This window comes from Neomonachus schauinslandi, chromosome 6 (assembly GCF_002201575.2).
Source record: "Neomonachus schauinslandi chromosome 6, ASM220157v2, whole genome shotgun sequence".
NCBI classification, from domain to species: Eukaryota; Metazoa; Chordata; class Mammalia; order Carnivora; family Phocidae; genus Neomonachus; species Neomonachus schauinslandi.
The window spans coordinates 71,681,371-71,701,221 of NC_058408.1; the positions used below are offsets into that span (position 1 = coordinate 71,681,371).

At 37.7% G+C, this 19,851-nt stretch overlaps 1 protein-coding gene and 1 pseudogene across 17 annotated transcripts in view; one reads left to right on the forward strand and one right to left on the reverse strand.

Annotated features, from left to right (window-relative positions):
- The first annotated feature begins 926 nt into the window (after positions 1 to 926).
- PCDH15 (protocadherin related 15) overlaps positions 927 to 19,851 on the forward strand; it is an 813,949-nt gene continuing 795,024 nt past the window's right edge. For all 17 annotated transcript variants that reach the window (XM_021696071.1, XM_021696072.1, XM_044916450.1 and 14 more), the window contains exon 1: positions 927 to 1,017. In XM_021696071.1, the coding sequence (XP_021551746.1) occupies positions 927 to 1,017 (91 nt within the window). The remainder of the gene's footprint in view (positions 1,018 to 19,851) is intronic.
- Positions 12,240 to 12,796, reverse strand: LOC110585936 (annotated as a pseudogene).

The following is a 19,851-nucleotide window of genomic DNA, read 5'->3' on the forward strand; positions in this document are numbered from 1 at the left end:
TAAGACTCTTGGTGTGCTCACTGGCCACTGATACCTCACTCAGCTTCTTTACTTGCTGGGAGATTGCAAAGAAAAGCAAAGGGATGAAAATGAAATGCATCCCAATGCTTTGGAAGATAGATGTGGTAAAAAAATGGATGATTTATCTTTGGTCTTACTTGGCATAGTCAATCTCCTATAGCTCTGCTAGAAAGCAATTCAGATTGTAATGAGGGGTTTTTCTATTTGATTGTGTAAAACAAATGTCCATTGAAATCTTCATGTAGGATATTAATAACTAGTTTGTCAGCTTAAATTGTCATAAAACAACGTACATATGGGGCGCCGGGGTGGCTCAGTCAGTTAAGCCACTGACTGGTGGTTTCGGCTCAGGTCATGATCTCAGGGTCATGTGGTTTAGCCCCATGTCCAGATCCACGCTCAGAAGAGAGTCTGCTTGAGATTCTCTCCCTCCATCTGTCTCACTACTGGAACACTATCTCTAAATAAATAAATAAATAAACTTTTAAAAATAAAATAATGTACACTGTATCATTGAACTATGCCATGGACAACATGAATTTAGTAACTTAAACTGTTTAACATTTAGTACACTCGCGGGGTCTCAGTGTTTAAAGAGGTGTGGTTCTGGTGTCATCTGTATGTTAACTTCTCAACTTCCTTGCTTACAGAGTGAGTCCCAGAAAATATTTCTTTCCTGAGAGATTACTTGTCTGCAAATTCCTGTGGGTAAAGAGTTGCAGGGCGTTAAACAGGTGTGTTACTTTGTTAATGGATAGTGTGGCGCAGGTTATTGTCTACCAAGTCAGTAAGGGTTTTCTGTGCAGTGACAGTTGTGTTTACCTATCACAGATTAATGAACTTGTCCCATGGTTGCTTCTCCCTCCTGTTATTTCAGATCAGCCTTGAGTGGAATTCGACAGAAGATGCTACGACAGTTTTATCTCTGGAAATGGTTAGCTTCAGGGATTATCCTCGCAGCCCTCTTCACAATCTGCTTCAGCCAGTATGATGATGGTAAGTCTGCTTCTAGTCTGACTTGGAGAGTTAGCTGGGGTTTCTGTTATTAAATGCAAAATGAAACAAAACACCGAAATGAATAATGCTAATTTGTAGTTCATTTTTAAAGGTTAGTAGCTGTGTGAAATAACTTACCTTAGTTAAAATAATCCTACAAAAGTGGCATCTGGGTGCACCTCGTTTCTTAATAAGGATTGTGGTTCAGTAGAAAATCCAGAGCAAGTCCTCCCTTTGAACACTTACTCATTATCACTAAGTAAATGTGTGATTGCTATGGAAAACAACAACAACAACGTTCAATTCTATTTATTAACTCTTGAATAGACACAAGCAAGAGTTCAGATAAAGTTTGAGAATACAAAATATACCAAAATTTCCTATGAGAAAAGATCTCGGAAGTGGTCAAAAGTAGATGCTTTAGGTGATTTTACTGTTAGCACTTTAAATCTGTATTATGTTATTTCATCCAGCACCATTTTATTTGGAAAGAAAAAAAAAAAAAGGTAAAAGACTTGACATTAGAGTTTGTAACTTATTTCCTAACAGTAAATCAGGCACTTTAGAAAGAAATGTTAGTTATCAAGCTCCTAATGGACCATTTAACACATTCTATCTGCAGGGTCCTGAATGTGTGTGTCCTAGATATTTGAATATTAGAGGGATCTGTCTTTAAATGCCATGTAATAAGAGTTAGTGTGTGTATATATATATATACACAATACTTTAGGTTTAATAGAAGGAAGAAATGGACAAATGTGTCCATTCTAGAAAACTGAGTTTTGTTTTATTTTTCCTTTTCAGTGTTTTTACCCCACATTTGTTCAGTATTCGGGGCCCCGGCTACAAGCAGGCAGACCCTCCCCCCTCCACCATTGCCCTGTTATCTGGTTGCACTTAGTGGCAGCAAAGAATGGGATTAAGATTATTTTTTACGCTTTGCTTAACTAAACTGAAAGATCTGAAGATTGATGAATCAATCAGTCTTTATCCCAAACAATATTCAAACTGCACCCATATTAAGACATTCTTAGTCCTTCATAGTTAGAAAAATATGACTCTTTGGAGACTTGCAGAATAATTTGCAATAGCAACTATTTTCATAAAGTCAGTAGCCTAATTCCTTGAAAAGTGTTGCTAATTAGCACATTGCTTACTTTAAGTGTTTCTGAACTCAGTGTTCACATCGTTGCCATTTCTGGCTATTGCAAATCTCCATTCTAAAAAAAAAAAAAAAATTAAGTGTCATAATAAATAAATAAGGTAACTGTGACTTTGAAGCAAAAATAAAAATCAATGAAACTTAGAAGAACATGGCTTTCTATTAAAAGGATGTATTTTAAATTTGCCCTAGGAATAGATGACAAATCTGTATTGATAGTTCTTTATGTCATAAGGCATTCTATTTTTATCCATATTTAGTATTCACACTGAGTGAGGAAGGATTCACTTTTCTCACATTAGACGGGCACATGCTCTGTACTTTTCAGCAATATAATTTAGGTTATCAGAGGAAATGACTCCTGGTTTAACCTGGAATGCTATAGATTGGTTCCCTTAATAAGCTCATTATAGCTCTTACTCTTTCTAAATGTGCTCACATAGCCTCCAAAATAAGATCAGGTAACTGCTGGCCCCCACGTAGTCTCCTTTCTGAAGCAGGGTGCAGCCTCACACCTGCCCCAGGCTTGCCTGCAGGAGGCCCGTCCCTGCAGGTCTGCACTAGGGATGGCCCCCTGCAGCCCTCCTGAGACACCTGCTCAGCCTCCTCCTCCAGGGGACTCACTCAGTTCTCAGGAAGATGGAAGGGATTGGAGCTGTTAGAGAAGCATGAATTCTGTATAGTGTTTTGTAGACATCTCTTCCCTTTATGTGGTTTCTAGCATGTATTCCATCCTTGGCCCCTCCCATCTACCTCCATGCTAATGTCTTAGTCTTTTCCTTAGGTATCCCCCACCCAGGTCTTCACTTCTCTTTGACCTCCCGCAACCAGGGACGCTGTGGCATCACTGTCATCCAGTTGTTCAGTGATGTGTGACTGAAAATCGTTCTAATAGTTGCTATTTTTTACAATCTATATAAAATTGGGAGCCCACACTATGGAGTAAATCAGAACTCAGAAATGCTCCACTAACACACAAAATAGCACTAAACTGGAATATGCAGTAAGAATTTCTTGAAGCAATGTGTTTTTAACCCAAATGCTTGGGGATGCAGGTACATAAGATTAGATGGAAGGAAGACAATGGTGATGTCATGAACTTGATAGCAGTTTCCTCTGCTTTTCCTCTGCCTTTTTTTTTTTTTCTTTTAGGCATACGGGAGTTATTCTGAAATAAAATATTCTAGTATTAGCCAAATGTGTAGAACTGCTTCTAAGGAAAATATATTATATAATTATTATTTAAAATATTTTATAACAAATTTTTTCACTTGAAAACTTTGGCTAAGTTTTGAGTCTTTTCATATTTTTCACTCAAATTGCTGGGGAAAGTTTCTAGATTCAGTAATAAAATTTGCAGACGACCTGTTCCATAGAGGACACTTCATTTGTTTGTTGACTACATCTAAGCAAGTATTAATAGTGTAAGTGAGATTGATTGTATTATATTAAATTTTTAAAATGAGAATTTAGCTAACTGATAGAAAATAAAAGAACATAATGCATCTTCAGTTAATGGCCTCTTTCTACCAATTGATAGCATTGGAGTTGATATTCTCGCTTGTGATTTCATGCACTATGAGTCCTGACAATTTTATTTGAATGGAAACATGTGCTCTGATCCCACATTGATTGTGGGATGTCTGGGGGCAGGGCGGGTGGAGGGAGGCACCATTGAGAAGCAGAGGAAGCTGGGCCATCTGCTAAATTGTGTGTGGTGTGGGGGGAAAAGATCTATAAAGGATGTCACTTGTTCTAACATGCTATTCACAGGGAGGTAAATAAGCAAAGTTGTGCACAGGGTTTTTTTGTTGATTTTGTGTTGATTTTGAGTTCATGAATGAATCCTAAAAGGGAGAGAGAGAGAGAGAGAGAGAGAGAGAGAGAGAGAGAGAGAGCAAGAATGGGACTATTATATATGGGTAAAAGCCTAGTCCCAGGCTTTTCCAGACTGTCATGAGGGCGCTGTTGTAGCACCTTCCCTACCTCATGGGCTGCATGGGACCCTCACTGTCTCCCCAGGATCATGCTGGACATTGCTCAAAAATCCTGTATCCTCTGCATATGCTGTTCCTAAGTGTAATGCATGTGATCTTCTTCCTGACAGCATTATCTTTCTCTGGACATAGTGTCATGCAAGTTTCTCTTGAGTGTCATTCAGTTATAATCAAAGTAAAGATGATTATTGAAGACTGTAAGTAACTTTCCATGAGCTATGCTGTCTGTGAAACATCTTCATCCCTCATTTAAATTTGATTTCTTAAGGCACCGTTCTTAGAAAGTGAGCAAATATACGTGTAGATATGTGTTACACATATCTACCTGTATACATAAATAATACACATTTTAAACAAAAATAAAACCCTAGCATGTATTGTTATGCAAGTTTTTAGCTTAATATGTTATAAACATCTTTTTTGTTTGAGCCTGTAATTTATTCCATCTGACAGTCTATTTTCGTTCTGAGACAAAAGCTTAGCTGTTACCACTCTTTAGGTTATACCCACACCTGCATTTCTTGTCTCCACTTTTCTGGCGGTGAGTAATCACGTGGATCCTTGTTAAACACTTCCCCCCGCCCCCGAGGACTTTGTTTTAGAGTAAAGGTTTGAAAATATATACCTTTTTATGTAGTTTGTTTCAGCAAGAGTTGTCCAGTAAGCAAGTTCACATAAAAACTCTAAGCTCTAACCTTGTGCCTGGAAGGATTACTTCTGTGGCTTTTGTATACTCTAGTAATCGGCTCACTTAAAGTCCATCTGTATACTCTGGAAGGCCAGAGAACTAAAGAGCTGGGTTGGGGGGGGGGAATCTCTGATAAACAGAAGACCACTTATTGTTCTTAGAAGATTCTGTCTGCTCATCTGTGCGTCTTTGCTTTCTCCCTCTCTATCTCTAATACACACGTTATTTCCAAGATAGCTTGGAATAGCTAGGTACTGATACTTCAGATGCCCCATTTGTCCTGTGAGGATAGAGAGAAGAAAGGAAAGGTCTAATTTAGTGTCCAAGCCCTGCAGACAAAACTAATGGTAAGTGGTAAGGTGGATGCTTCCCTGTGGGGCTCTAACAACCTGAAAAACTGGAACCCATTGAAAAATAAAATACTCATATCCTAATTTCATGAAATGCATGAAAGGCAGAACTCATTTTAAACATCCTTAATAGACATTGAGATTGAGCAAAATTGTCGTCATAATCCTGCACGGCTCCGAGTCAGCAGTAATGCATACAGCTCATGATAGAGCGGCTCTTCTTAGCTGGGTCTTTTCCTGTCGAATCTCGGTATCTGTTACCAGCACTTCTCCACTGATTCCCTTAAGCTTTGCAATTTGCTTTTTCTCACAACTCTACTAAAACTGTACTCTCTAAAGCCTCCAATGACCACTTTCTTGGACAAATCCTATAATTTCCTAGCATTTCAGCAAGCAGCTCTACTGATCCACCCTCCTTCCAACTTCGTTTTTCTCAGAGGTTCTTTGTACTGACTTTTTCTGATTGTGTACGTATCAGCCTCCCCCATCTTCCTGGTAAATATTCTCTCTCTTCCTTTTTTGTGATTTTGAAAGTGTCCCAATCTTGTTTGTATTTCCATAAGGAAAAATATATTGTTTAATAAATTGATTTCGATATTTTTTGACAGTGTGGTCATTTTCTACCCCACTTCCCTTGCACAGAGTATTCATCTCCCTTCACACCCTCTGTACATATGGTCACGTTGGCTGTGGTCCACATATTTGGATTCACTTATTTAGTTAGCATTTTATTGCATATCAACTCTAGGAAAGACAGTAGGGCATCAAAAACGAGGCAGTCTCAGGGTGCCTGGCTCAGTCATTAAGCATCTGCCTTCGGCTCAGGTCATGATCTCAGGGTCCTGGGATCGAGCTCCACGTCAGGCTCCCTGCTCAGTGGAGAATCTGCTTCTCTTCCTCTCTCTGCCCTTCCCTCTGCCCCTGCCCCTCTCAAATAAATAAATAAAATCTTTTAAAAATCGAGGCAGTCTCTTCATCCAAGTATAATAATGACAGAGATAGTCAATGTACAATGTGATATATATACTAATAGAATTATGTGCAGTGTCTGTGTTTTGGGAGAATACCAATGGAAGATTTGCTGAAGATTTTGGGGTAGACATAGTAAGAAACTGTTTGCAGGACAGATTTTGAGTTTCCAAGTTAAGAAACTTAAGGACCATAGGTAATTTCAGAAAACAGTGTAGAACACTGAGTTGATGTTCTGGTTTTCAGATGTGTACAGGTTATCGCTGCACAACACCGAGGATTGTGAGTGTTGTTTCATGACCTCATTCAGGAAATGTTAGGTGTTAATGTATCTGAAGGTAACAAAACAACATGTGATTGCTTGTGATCATTATCTATCCTGGGCTTATCTATGAGCTCCTCCCCTTCATGGAACTCCAGCTGACCACATCCACGGTCTCTGTTTTTTGGAGGGGGTGTGTGGGTGTGAGAGAGAGACAGACAGACAGACAGATGGAAAGAGAACCAGAGACAGAGGAAGGGAGAGATACCCCTGAAAACTATATCTCAGTTGTTTGTAGTGCTCAGATTTTGGAATTGATTGTATTCCATGCCTTCTCAGACACTATTCAGAAGTGTTGCTACATATTTATATACACATCATTCCTGAATATTCAACAAGTTTTTTGAAATCTTTGAAATAAAAAAAATTTGTTTTATGTGTGAACATCTCCTAACAATAACCACTAATGTTTATTTAGCATTTACTAACCAAGCCTCCATGTACATTGTATTTTTAGTTTAATTTTCATGAGAACTCCATGACGGATTTGATACTAACAACCATGTAGCATTTCTCTGCTATCCTGCCCCTGCCAGGTCAGCGACACGGACAGGTGAACTTGCTGTCCCAGTGTGGTATAACTAGGAGGTGACAAAGCCCAAACCAGACCTTTACCTCAGCTCTGCGTGCAGTCACCATCCGCTGGGCTATTTTATTATGACATCAGAATCTAATCTTCCCCTCCAGATTTTACTCAAATTCTGCTTATTCCTTGATCCTAACTTATTCATTATTCTTTAATGTTGTTACTAATGGCACTCAATCCAAAATTAAACATGGAGGGGTTAGTCAACGGGTATAAACTTGAAGGTACAGAGAATAAGTTCTGGAGATCTACATACAGTAGATGGTGATGATCGTTACTAATGCTGCAATGTGTACTTGAGATTTGCTGAGAGAGTAGATACTGAGCGGTCTCACCACAGCAAAATAAATTCATGCATCAATCCATAAATACACAGCCACGTAAATACATAAGATAACTATGTGGATGATGGCTGTGTTAATTGGGTTGATTATGGTAGTCACTTTGCAATGTGTAAGTATCCAGACACCGCTTTGTGCACCTTATGTGGGTACAATTTTTGTCAATTATACCTCAATCAAGCTGAAAAAATAATACTTCTCTTCCCCGTTATATTCCAACATATCATACAACGTTTGTTTTATGTTGAGATTATAAATTGCCGAAGACAGAGACTGTCTCATTTACTTTCCTCAGCCCTTGACAGAATGACCCAATTAGAAGTTATTGAAATAAGTAAGCATTGAAATTAAAAAAAATATTAGAGAGATGAAATGTCTCCTTTAACAATGTAGGGCAAGTTGGTGAGGTTCGAGAATAGCAACTAGAGTTCAAACAACAATTCAGAAACATACTTAGCATTTGATTTATATGGCATTGCTCAACATTGACATAGGGACAAAAACAATCAATAAATACCCGTGGTAGGGAGATGTTGCACATAGCTAGGTTCTTTTCTGTTTGTTTTTGTTTTTTTGCATCCTGTTGGGAAAACAGTTTAGGTAAACTGTATGAGTATATATGTCATTTTTGAGAGATTCAGCTGACATTTTCCCCATCATAGTGTGTCACTGAGCAAAGTCCGTGGAAAACTCAAACTGAACCCATCCTTCCTTCTTGTGTGCTTCCCACCTTTCTTTTCTCTGATTCTTAGCTGCTCTTCTGGGTATTTGTTCCCAACGTTGGCAGATCACACGGTGGCTTTGATTCCTGGATCAGTAGCCCAGCTCATGTCACTAATATTTCCTGCTTGTGTAAGACCTTCTACTGCCCCTCAGGGCCACTCAGTTAGACTGTTCAGTGATGACTGTCCAGCTACTCTGAGTTTATTAAGTGTCTCTGTTGAACACTTGGAATACTGATGAGCACTCCTCAGACTGAGCCTGAGACTGGGTGTGAAAACAGCCATGCGAGAGTGTCGCCGTCCACACTGCATGGGGCTGTATCCAGCATTGGGCCACGGCTGGTCTGTTGAGTACAGGGAATGCACTTCTGATGATATCCCCGCAGGGAAAAGAACACAGCATTTAAAAGAAATATTAATAATGCGTTATACACATTATTTCATTCATTCATCTATTCAGGTAGAGCGAGCATATGCAACATCTATTATATGCACATCAGATTTCTAATTATTGCCTAAGTGATTTCTGAGTGCCAGATGCCTTATCCATACTACACACTCTACTCACATTGCTTATTTACATATAATGCACATGATATGTATATATGTACATGTACTTTTAAATAGGATGGCAGTGCTATGGAAAAATAGAATCTCTGGGAAGAACCAGATTTCCAGGAGAGCAAGAAAAAAAAAAAAAAAGAATGTTCAGCAAAGTATATATTCTCTTATTCAATGTATTTAATCTTCACTAAAATCCCATGAGATAAATTCCATTATTATTCCTATTTTCCAGATGAGGAAATTGAAGCTTTACAGATATTAAGCTGTCTTGGGTCAGATCATGGGTCTCCTACATCTAAGGGCCATGATCCTACTTCAGGCAGCACGGCTCAAGCTGGCACAGTCTTAACTACTATATTTTGTAGCCTTAAGACAGAGTGCTGCAGGACTCAAGAAAGTTGGATCCATTGAACCTTGGAGAATCATGGCACCATGATCAATCCCTATTGTCCATTTATTCAATATATATGTATTAACATCTCCGTTGTGCCAGCTTCTTGCTAAGTTCTGGAGATGCAAATATTAATAAGGTACATTTTTTGACCTCATGAATGCTACAGCCTAGTTCATACAAAACACCAGTACAAGGAACAAACAGATGACAAGTATAAATCAGTATACTGTAGGTTGTAAAGGGCGGGAGTTAAAAGGACGGCATTCTTTGAAGTGTGTCAAAGCCTGTGTTGGCTGTAATTAGTCCTAAAAGGTTTTTAGTATGAGATAGTTTTGAGTTACTTGGAAAATGAGTGACAAGCTGCATTGGATTCAAACCTGATACATTATGCCTCGTGTGTGCAGTCCAAGCAGAGGGGAACATAGGGGGATTAACAGATGATACCCATTGGTGGTATGTGGAGATGGAAGATTATCTATGGCAGAGTGGTTGAAGCATGAGCTTGGGAGTCAGAGAGACCTTCTTCAACTCGTGGCACAATCTCTGTATGCATTTTGATGAGTGATGTAACAACCTCACTCAGACTCAGATCTCCATCCGCTAAACAAGGGTAATGGCAACCCAGATTAGACTGCTGTAGGATTAACTGATGTTACGCATGTGAACTGCTTACTATGCTTTCCAGCATATGGGCAGCACTTAATACATGTACTTTGGTATATTGTAATAATTACTATATTTTCAAATTAAAGTAAGGTAGACTACATGTTTCCTCATCATTATTCTATTTAGATTCCCTTTGTCTGAAAACATTTACACACACACACACGATCATCTGCTACATCTTCAATGGACTACACCTTCTTTAGAAAGATCATATACCTTCTGTATACTTCTTTCTGGGTACTATACTTCTCTGTAGGCTTTTCTGCTCCTCGAGCTTGTGAATTTCTCAGCTGCACTTATTACGGCATCTGTCATAGAAGAGAAACTCCGTAAGCATTGGGTTATCTGTACCTTTTCCATATTTTTCTCTTATTTTCTCTACCTCTTTCAACTATGTCAATGTTGATTAGTTTCTTTTTATATACAGGAACTTCCTTTAGTTCCTTCTTCCTACTCTTTCTTCACTCACGTGAGATGGTGCTCTTACCACTTTCTTCTTTGCATTTTGTTTCCTACATTCACCCAACCTTCTCTTCCATCCTTATTTGTTCTCTTTCCTGCTTCTTTGTCTTCTCTCTCTCCCTCCCTCTCACTCTCCCTACACCCCCCCCCCACCCCTGCAACATTTGGTCTACTCTTATTAGCTTTCTCCCTCCCTTTAGATAATTTAAATTCCAGAAAATACAACAAGCACTTTCTTGGCTTCAGTCACTTCATATATCTAACAGTTTGGCCTACATTAAAAAAGTAATCTTAACTGGACTTTCAATCTCATTCGTTGCTAAAAGGAATTAGGATAGCATTTTAAAGAAAAAGAAAAAAAAAATTACCAGAGCACACACACACTACAGTACCTCTAAAGTTTCCTTCTACTTTCAGATGAGTGCCTTAGAGGAGATGCCATCAGATTTCATTTCCAATGATAATGAAGTTTGAAAACATTTTCCATCTAATCTCTAAATTTGTAAGATTTAAATTCAAACTAGGACCTTTGCCAAATAGCATTTGTGAAATTATCAATTCCATGGGAGTTTATATAAATATGTAAAGTGAGATATATTCTTAAAAAAAAAAACAAAAAACACCCGCAGGACTACTGGCCAGTGACCCACCGATACTAGACCGAAGCCCGTGCAGGCTGTTGGCACTGGTCCCTGAGAGCTTCCCAGCTCCATCCCACCTGACAGCAGAAGTCCCTTTTCTCAGCTGGTTTCAACGTGGCTTTGGGAGCAGATCTCCACAAGTGTAGTGTTTGAAGACAATCATGATGTATTTCTGTTTGTCGTATAATATTAACTGCTTCATTCCATAGCATACACAAAAAAGACACAGAGAAACTAACTTACATAATCAAATCATATGAAAATCAGCTTCTATTTACTGAAAAGTCTTCCAAGAGTTTTCCAAGGGCTGTGCTTATGCTGATGTTACAGAAGACATCATACAAACAGCCTTTTTATTATTTTTTTATTTTTTTAAGATTTTATTCTTTCATGCGAGTGAGAAAGAGAACACAAGCTGGGGGAGAGGCAGAGGGAGGAGCAGACTCCCCACTGAGCAGGGAGCCCGATGTGGGACTTGATCCCAGGACCCCGAGATCATGACCTGAGCCGAAGGCAGACATTTAACCAACTGAGCCACCCAGGTGCCCCTTAAAAGCAGCCTTGCAAAGAAACTTTTTAATTCTGGATTTTCTACTACCCTGATCCCATCACTAGAGATTACTGCAAGGAACAACTGGCCAATGATGGCATTGCTGGTAAGAATAACTAGAAACTGGGGCGCCTGGGTGCCTCCATGGGTGAAGTATCCAACTCTTGGTTTTGTGATCTCGGGGTCATGGGATCAAGCCCGTGCCCCATCAGGCTCTGCGGGGAGTCTGTTTGAAGATTCTTTCCCTCTGCCCCTCCTGGCACACATTCTTTCTCCGTCTCTCAAATAAATAAATTAATTTTAAAAAAGGAATAACTGGAAACTTATGAGAAAGCACTTCAAAAACAGAAGAGGTTCGATAACATCCCCCCAAGACAGGGAAGTGTCAAATAGCAGTACTCATCGTTGACCTGGCACATTGCAGTGTGAAATGAAGTACTGCAATTTAAGATTGCTGACGTGTTTTGGTAGAGTAAACAAATAATGAATACATTTTTTTAAAAAGTCAATGACTTAGAATATGAAAAACATACTCAATAGGCTTTGGAGACAACTAAATCTCATTCAAAATTTTATGCTTATGTGATTCCTACACCTTATCTTATTTCTTTAATTTTTTTTCTTAGTTCACGTTTAACAGAAACAACACAAGATCAAGAAAGGCTGGCCTCCCCAGCCCCTGCAGGAAAGGCCCGTCCTGTCCCATACCACATCTGCACTGAGTCTAAAGTCTTTGTTTTAAGATGTTAGTACCAAAGAGATTTTTCATGGCCGCCCATGGCATCCCGGCCCTAAAATGGCCCAGTGTTCACTTCTGCTTAGAGAAATAATATTTGCTCTTTTGGATAGTGAGCTTGATGGCATCACTGCCAGGCTTTCCCATGCTTGTCAGTAAACTCAACTAGTCTGAGTCTCATCCACAGAGTGGCCAACAGGGTGGTCTTCACAGCGATCTGCCAAAGGATTTCTTTATCATCAATGATAAAGATGCACACGATGCCTTCATCAACCTTTAAGACTCCATAGTCCTGAGCAATGGTACACTTGGGGTGTGATACCAAGGGAACATTCACGGGTCCCAGGCCTCCTTCTTTCTTGGATGTTGATCCACACCAGGTGACAGAAATGAGAATCCACAGAAGCACCAATCACTTGACACTTGAGTTTCTTAAATTCTTCTGCCCTGTTGCTGGAAGCATTCATCTGTTTGGGGCACACAAAATGAAGTCAAGAGGATAAAAGAGCATAGTATATATTCCTTTGTAGTCCAAGAGGCTAATGTCTTTGAATGGGGCCATATGGCATAACAGCCTTGGCTTTGAAGTTGGGGGCAGGATGCCCAATTTTGGCATTTCCTGAAGACATCTTTCTATTGACAGATCTGAGACAGAGCACACCAAAGACCAGTCAGGAAGAAGACACCTACAACCATATTTGAAATGGAATTTTTTGGAACTATACCAAATTACAAATAAATATTGCTCTAACAGGGGAAAAAAATCTGTATAGATACATACATACATACATACATAATCCACTTTCTTTAATGAAAGCTGTATAGGAGCAAGTGAATATCAAAAGTACGCACAAAGGGAAAATTATATTCTAAGTTTAGAGAATCTCAAAATAGACTCTCTTCTCTTAATGCTGTATATATGACAAGTTTGGCAACACATTTATTTGAATATATTAGCAAATTATACTGATCAATTGGATTCTATTGCAGAATTTCATTATATAAACCTAGAAAAAAAGGAAATATCTTTGCTGGTACTTCTGGAATATGTTTCTTAAGTATTTAGTTAACATTCTTTCAGGTTTGAGATTTAGAAATCATTTTGAACAAGCTTGATATAAAAAGTTATTTGAAAAGATGCTCTTAAAATAAATTAAAAAAAAAACATGTCAGAGTAGGTTTATCAAATTTTATCACCATTCCTTCACATTGGAAGGTTACAGCAGATATTTACAAGGAATAAACTTGGGTCAAAGTCTCTTTAGGAAAGACTGATACTTTTATAGAAAATATATTTTGGGTATTTATTGCCAAATATGCATTTTTGGCTTTTTGTTTAGTTTTAGTGGATTTTAAGTATAAGAAAATAAGAATATGTGAAATGAACTGTTACCTCTAAACTGAACCATTATGATTATTCTGGTTTAGGATATAATCATCATTGCTTCAGTCAGAGAAATGAATTTTCTATGAATCACTGCATCTCTGCTAGTGAATATTTTTGGCTGTAATTCATTAAATATCTGCCATTGCCTATGTAATATACTGGAGGTACTAATCACCTTAGTTACTATTCATTTATTTAATTATTTATTCATTCAACACACTTTTATAGGATTGCTACTATATGCCAGGTACTATAAAAGGTGTTGGGGGCAAGGAGTTTATTCCCAATGGAGGGAATAATATGTAAGTCCCCATGATCAGAAGTAAATGCAGTATGATGAAGAGTCTGAATGAAGGCCAGTGTAAATCAAATGCTAATGAAACTGAGGAGATATGCAGGGACCAAGGTTTGTTGATGGTAACAGTGATAAGTTTAGTTTTAATTGTAAGTGAAGCCATTGGAGTTTTAAAAGCAGGAGCAATAGTGGGAGGGAAGGTGTGACAACATGATCCCATTTGTCCCAAGACAGATCACTAGATGTAGTGAGAAAAATGGATTCTCATAAGGACTGATAGAGAAAAATAACACCATAGCCAAGATGCACACCTGTGGCGTAGTCCAAGCAGGAGAAGGTGGTGGTTTAAACCACGAGGGGGTAGGGTTGGCTGGGGAAGGAAACTAGATATAGAGACTGGTGGAGAGGCTGGGGGAAAAAAAAGAAAAAAAAAATATATATGTACACACACACAAACACACAATGTGTGGTTTATTAAAAACCAGGAGGGAAGGGAGTAAAGGGAGACAAAGCTGGAGTAAGTAGTCCCAAGAGCAGGGCCATTCACTGACACAGAAACCTTAAAAGGACCACAGTTAGAAGGGAGATCATGAGTTTAGTTGTGGGCAAATTCAGTCTGAAAGAGAAAACAGTTGATTCATTGTGATGTTAAATTTTTATGACAAAAATAGTAATCCTCAATGCTTTGCTATGATTTTTACCAATATGGTAAAAAATTATCAATTTTTACAATTATTCTGATTTCATTTTTTGTTGAAAGAAAAATATGTTTAATTTTAATGACTTTCTGGATCCTTTACTCAGTGTTGTATACAATTTAATGAATTGCTTTTCTTTATAGGAATGTCCAGTATACAATTGGTAAGGTAACAATTATATATTAAAATATTTAATTGGTAAGATAACAATTGTATATTGGGTATTCTTACAAAAAATAATAAACATAATTTACCCTCAAGAAAGAAAAGGACATGGATATTTTGTGTTTAATTTGTTAAAATAATCATTTAAAGTCAAAATGATAGACAAATAAGGGATCCTAGAATGCAGAATTTTTATCTAAAAATTTAGAGTTTTTAAGCCTTTTACTTCCCTTTTAGTATTATAAAATGAACAAACTTAGATTCTGCTTCAAGAAATACCTTTTAACTCTTAACTTTTGACCAAATAAGATTTGAAGAATCTAGGACCAAAGAATATATGTATTCATCCTCATAGACTCATTCTTTGAAGTCATGTTTGTCTGAATTTCTATACATTGTATTACAAACTATGGAAATTGAAAACAATTTTAAATTTTGTGGAGGCTGCATTATATAAAACAAAAATTGAATTTATAATTTATTAATAAATGCATATATATGCAAATTTTTGAAATTCAATGTACAGGAAATGAGCATGCATTATTTTCCACACCCATGTGTAATTCAATATGAAAATATCAAATATGTCTATTAATTTGGAAAGATTAAAAGTAATATTCCCTAGCAGTATTTGTCCTCCTCAAGGGACATGAGGGATGAAGGACAGCAGGCCTTCTGTTATAGGGATACAAGTATGAAGAATGGAAGCTGGATGCCATCCTAATTCCATTAGTCATCTCATTTTCCCCTTTTTCTCTACTGTTCCTGTCTGGGTAAATTTTTACTTGAGAACACTAGGATTTTAATTATTATTAAATGCCCATACTGAAGGTAACCAAATATACTCTGGGTATATTAACACTATGCAGAGATTCCTGGGACAGATTTCTTTCCCCACAGTACAAATTTGAGTTTTGAAAGAATAATCTTTTTTATAAGTCTGTCAGTTATTTGGTAGACAGTAGCCTCCTTTTCTGAACATACTCATTAGATTATAATAAAAATATAAGGGTGAAATGCATAGTTTCTCACTGAATTTGGTGCCCCAGCCTAGTGTCATAAATGTATGTCTAAAACATATGGTCATGAGAAGCTGAAAATAATTATTTTTGTGTGTGTGTGAGAGACCCTGAATCCCCAGAGTTTAAGTAGCTCTACTGTGTTTTGCAAGTTACAAAATGTGACACAGAGGGAGGAATGAAGTAGTCCCCCTACTTCCATGAAGAACTAGAGTGACATCAGGATATTAAGCACTTCTGTGAATAAAATATCAATTTTTAAAAAATTTAGGTTCAATTAAGTTAACGTATAGCGCATTATTAGTTTCAGGGGTAGAATTTAGTGATTCATCAGTTGCATATAACAGTCAGTGCTCATTCCATCACATGCTCTCCTTAATGTCCATCACCCAGTTACCCCATCCCCCCACCCACCTCCCCTCCAGCAACCCTCAGTTTGCTTCCTAGAGTTCAGCGTCTCTTATGGTTTGCTTGCCTCTCTGTTTTTATCTTATTTTTCCTTCCCTTCCTCTATGTTCATCTGTTCTGTTTCTTAAGTTCCACATATGAGTGAAATCATATGGTATTTGTCTTTCTCTGAGTGAGTTATTTCACTTAGCATAATACCCTGTAGTTCTATCCACATCATTGCAAACAGCAAGATTTCCTTCATTTTGATGGCTGAGTAATATTCCATTGTGTGTGTATGTATGTGCGTGTGCGCACACGCACGTGTGTGTGTGTGTGTGTGTGTGTATATATGCACCACATTTTCTTTATCCATTCATCTGTCATTGGACATCTGGGCTCTTTCCATAGTTTGGCTACCGTGGACATTGCTGCTATAAACATCGGGGTGCATGTGCCTCTTTGAATCACATTTGTATCCTTTGGATAAATACCTAATAGTGCAATTCCTGGGTCATAGGGTAGCTCTGTTTTTAACTTTTTGAGGAACCCCCATACTGTTTTCCAGAGTGGCTGCACCAGCTTGCATTCCCACCAACAGTGTAAGAGGGTTCCCCTTGCTCCACATCCTTACCAACATCTGTTGTTTCCTGAATTGTTAGTTTTAACCATTCTGACAGGTGAGAGGTGATATGTAATTGTGGTCTTGATTTATATTTCCCTGATGATGACTGATATTGAGCATTTTTTCATGTGTCTGTTAGCCAACTGGATGTCTTCTGTGGAGAAATGTCTGTTCATGTCTTCTGCCCATTTCTTGACTGGATTTTTTTGTTTGCTTGTTTTTTGGGTGTTGAGTTTGATAAGTTCTTTATAGATTTTGGATACTAGCCCTTTATCAGATAAGTCATTTGCAGACATCTTCTCCCATAAGATATTACTTTGATGGTTGAGGAGTTGCAAATTTGGGAACACTCTGAAAGAGTCTCAGCATGGACAACGACAGTGAGGCACAGTGCTTCCTGACAATCATAGGAGTGAGGTGATCCCCTCAAGTGACTTTGAGAGCAGAGGAACAATAACTAAGACCACTTATATAAGACTATTTTGCCAAGGGGATACCCAGAATTGACAAGACTAAGATTTGAGAGGAAGTAAGCTGAATGATCTTGAAAAAATCACTTCCCCTATCTGGGAAATGGTTTCCTCATCTGTTACATGAACAGATTAATTGAAAAATAAGTCTTTAGTAGGAGATTTTTGTAATAAACTAGTTTGTCAAATTGACCTGGATATTATCCATGTAGTAGATCCTCATCTGCTTCAGATGTTCAAAAAAAATTTAACCTCTTCTGTCCATGGTGTTGAATAAAATGAGCTAAATTTGCCCTGAAACTTGATTGTTTTATACCATAGTTACTGAATTCATGACATACACCAGATAATTTATTATCCCCCTTGGGATAAAAAGAGTAATAGCTCCTCAAAGATTCCACATCCTAATTTCCAGAACCTATGAGTATATTATGTTACATGGCAAAGAACAATTAAGATTTCAGGTAATATTAAGTTAGCTAATCATCTGACTTTAAAATAACGGGATTATGCTGGATTGTCCAGGGGACCCAATGTAATCATTAGAGTTGTTAAAAGTGGAAAACTGAAGCATTTTAATTCTGTGTGGGAGGGAAATATGAGTGTGGAAGAAGTGAGAGTATGTGGTATGAGAAGAAATTATCTGGCTGTTACTACCTCTAAGGAGGGAGGAAGGACCATTATCCAAGAGAAGTGGACAGCTTCTAGAAGCTAGGAAAGACAAGGAAGTGAATTTTGCTATAGACCCTAGGAAAAGAACATAGACCTGTCCACACCTTGATTTTAGGCCAATGAAACTATGTCTTACAGAATTGTTTTTTCTGAGCCACATAGTCTGAGTGGCTTGTTACAACAACCATAGAAAACTAACACATCTCTTAAAGATTTTACAGCATAGTTAGGGGCACAGACAAGAAAACTCATAAAGCTGTCAAAGTGGCATTCACACAATATTATGGGAAAGCAAAATCGCAGACTAAATCATTCTGGAGTTAGTTGTGTTAAATTGTTTTTGTAAAGAACAGTTCTAGGTTGAGCATTGACTAGGAGTAGGATAAACAGAGTCAGAGATATGTGATAAATGGAAGAAACAGAGCTCAGACAGAGGAAATAGCATATGCTATGATGGGAAGGTTTGAAGGACTTTCATATACTCAGAAGAACTGCAACTAAATGAAATCCTGTCTACTTATATTTTACCACCATATGTCTCAGTGTAGCCACGGTTTTCCTTTACGTGATTTTGGATAAAAGAGCCAAACACTTGGCCCTATTTCCTACTATTAGGAAACAATAGGACTATAATAATTGCAGACATGTTTCTTATTCATAAGTTATAAAATTAAAGGCTTTTAAAATATTATATTGTGTAGACTTGGGCCTCTTTGTATCTTCCTGTCATTCCGGATATTCTAAAAAGAAGAAAAGTGGTACTAGGCTGTTAACCTTGCATTCTCACCTAGATCAGTTTTGCTCACCTTTCTTCTTTCTGTTCTGTACATTTCAGAGACTCAGCCTAAAGTCTTAAAGCACACTACTTTGAAAATATATTTGTTTAAGATAGCTTCATGGTTTGTCAACATCATTCATGATGTTTATAAATTTCAGATCAGAGGGAAAATGTGATATATCCAGGTTAAATGCAATTTAGTTTAATCATGTGCAGAGACCTGAGACTGCTGTCCTTAGCAAGGTCTTCCTACAAGGATGGCCCTTGTGTGGCATCTGGAAGAGAGATTACCTCCCGGAGCGGTGTGGAGAGGAGGGGGTGGGGTACTAGAGAGGTGCAGGTGCATAGTGTCGGTACTATTGTAGTTCTTGGGCTGGGCAAGTTGGCAATGGTCATTACATTCTATAAATGCATACTTTTTTAAGAAAAGCTCCGTTCACTTGGTAATGATAATAGGGTATTAATAAACGGATTTATGATTAGTCTAATAAAGTACATTTAAGATCTAATTAAAATGTTAACAATCGAGGAAAAGGCTTTGGAAACATTCATATTTCATTCTGAGAATTCTGGATTAATGATTTTATATTGATTAACTGTACTTTATTTCTCTGAGCTTCACCTTCCTTCGCAAATATTGATAATGAGTCTCTCAGAATGTTTTTTTGAGGGAGGACAGCCACTAGACCTGATACCAAATATTTCTTGTTCTCCATATGGGCACATTACGGGATTGCACTTCTGTGGGTGTTTTGCTTTTGTTTTCTTTAAATGATGTCCAACCATGATATTTGTGATTAAAAGTGAAGTTATGAAAAATCACCTGTGAAAGAAAAATTTAAGAGTCAGTGTAGAATTCACCACATTTCCTTCCATCTGCTGAATGTATCATTATTATTTCTGCAAAACTGCTCTTCTGAGCAACTTTGATAGCATAACCATTTGGACATGGAGAATGAACAAGAGTATATACTTTCTGTTGTTTTAAGCCTGTTTTATTCTTTTTGCAGCATATCTTTGCCTATCCTAACTGATAAAGTTTTTATTAAATGAAATAAAATAATGCAGGACACCCAGCATAATGCTTAATGTATTACATGTGATTAACAAATAATAGTAACTATATTATTCTGTATTCCACTTATGTAACGGAGCTCTAGCAGAATAACACATAGAATGGGTATGGGT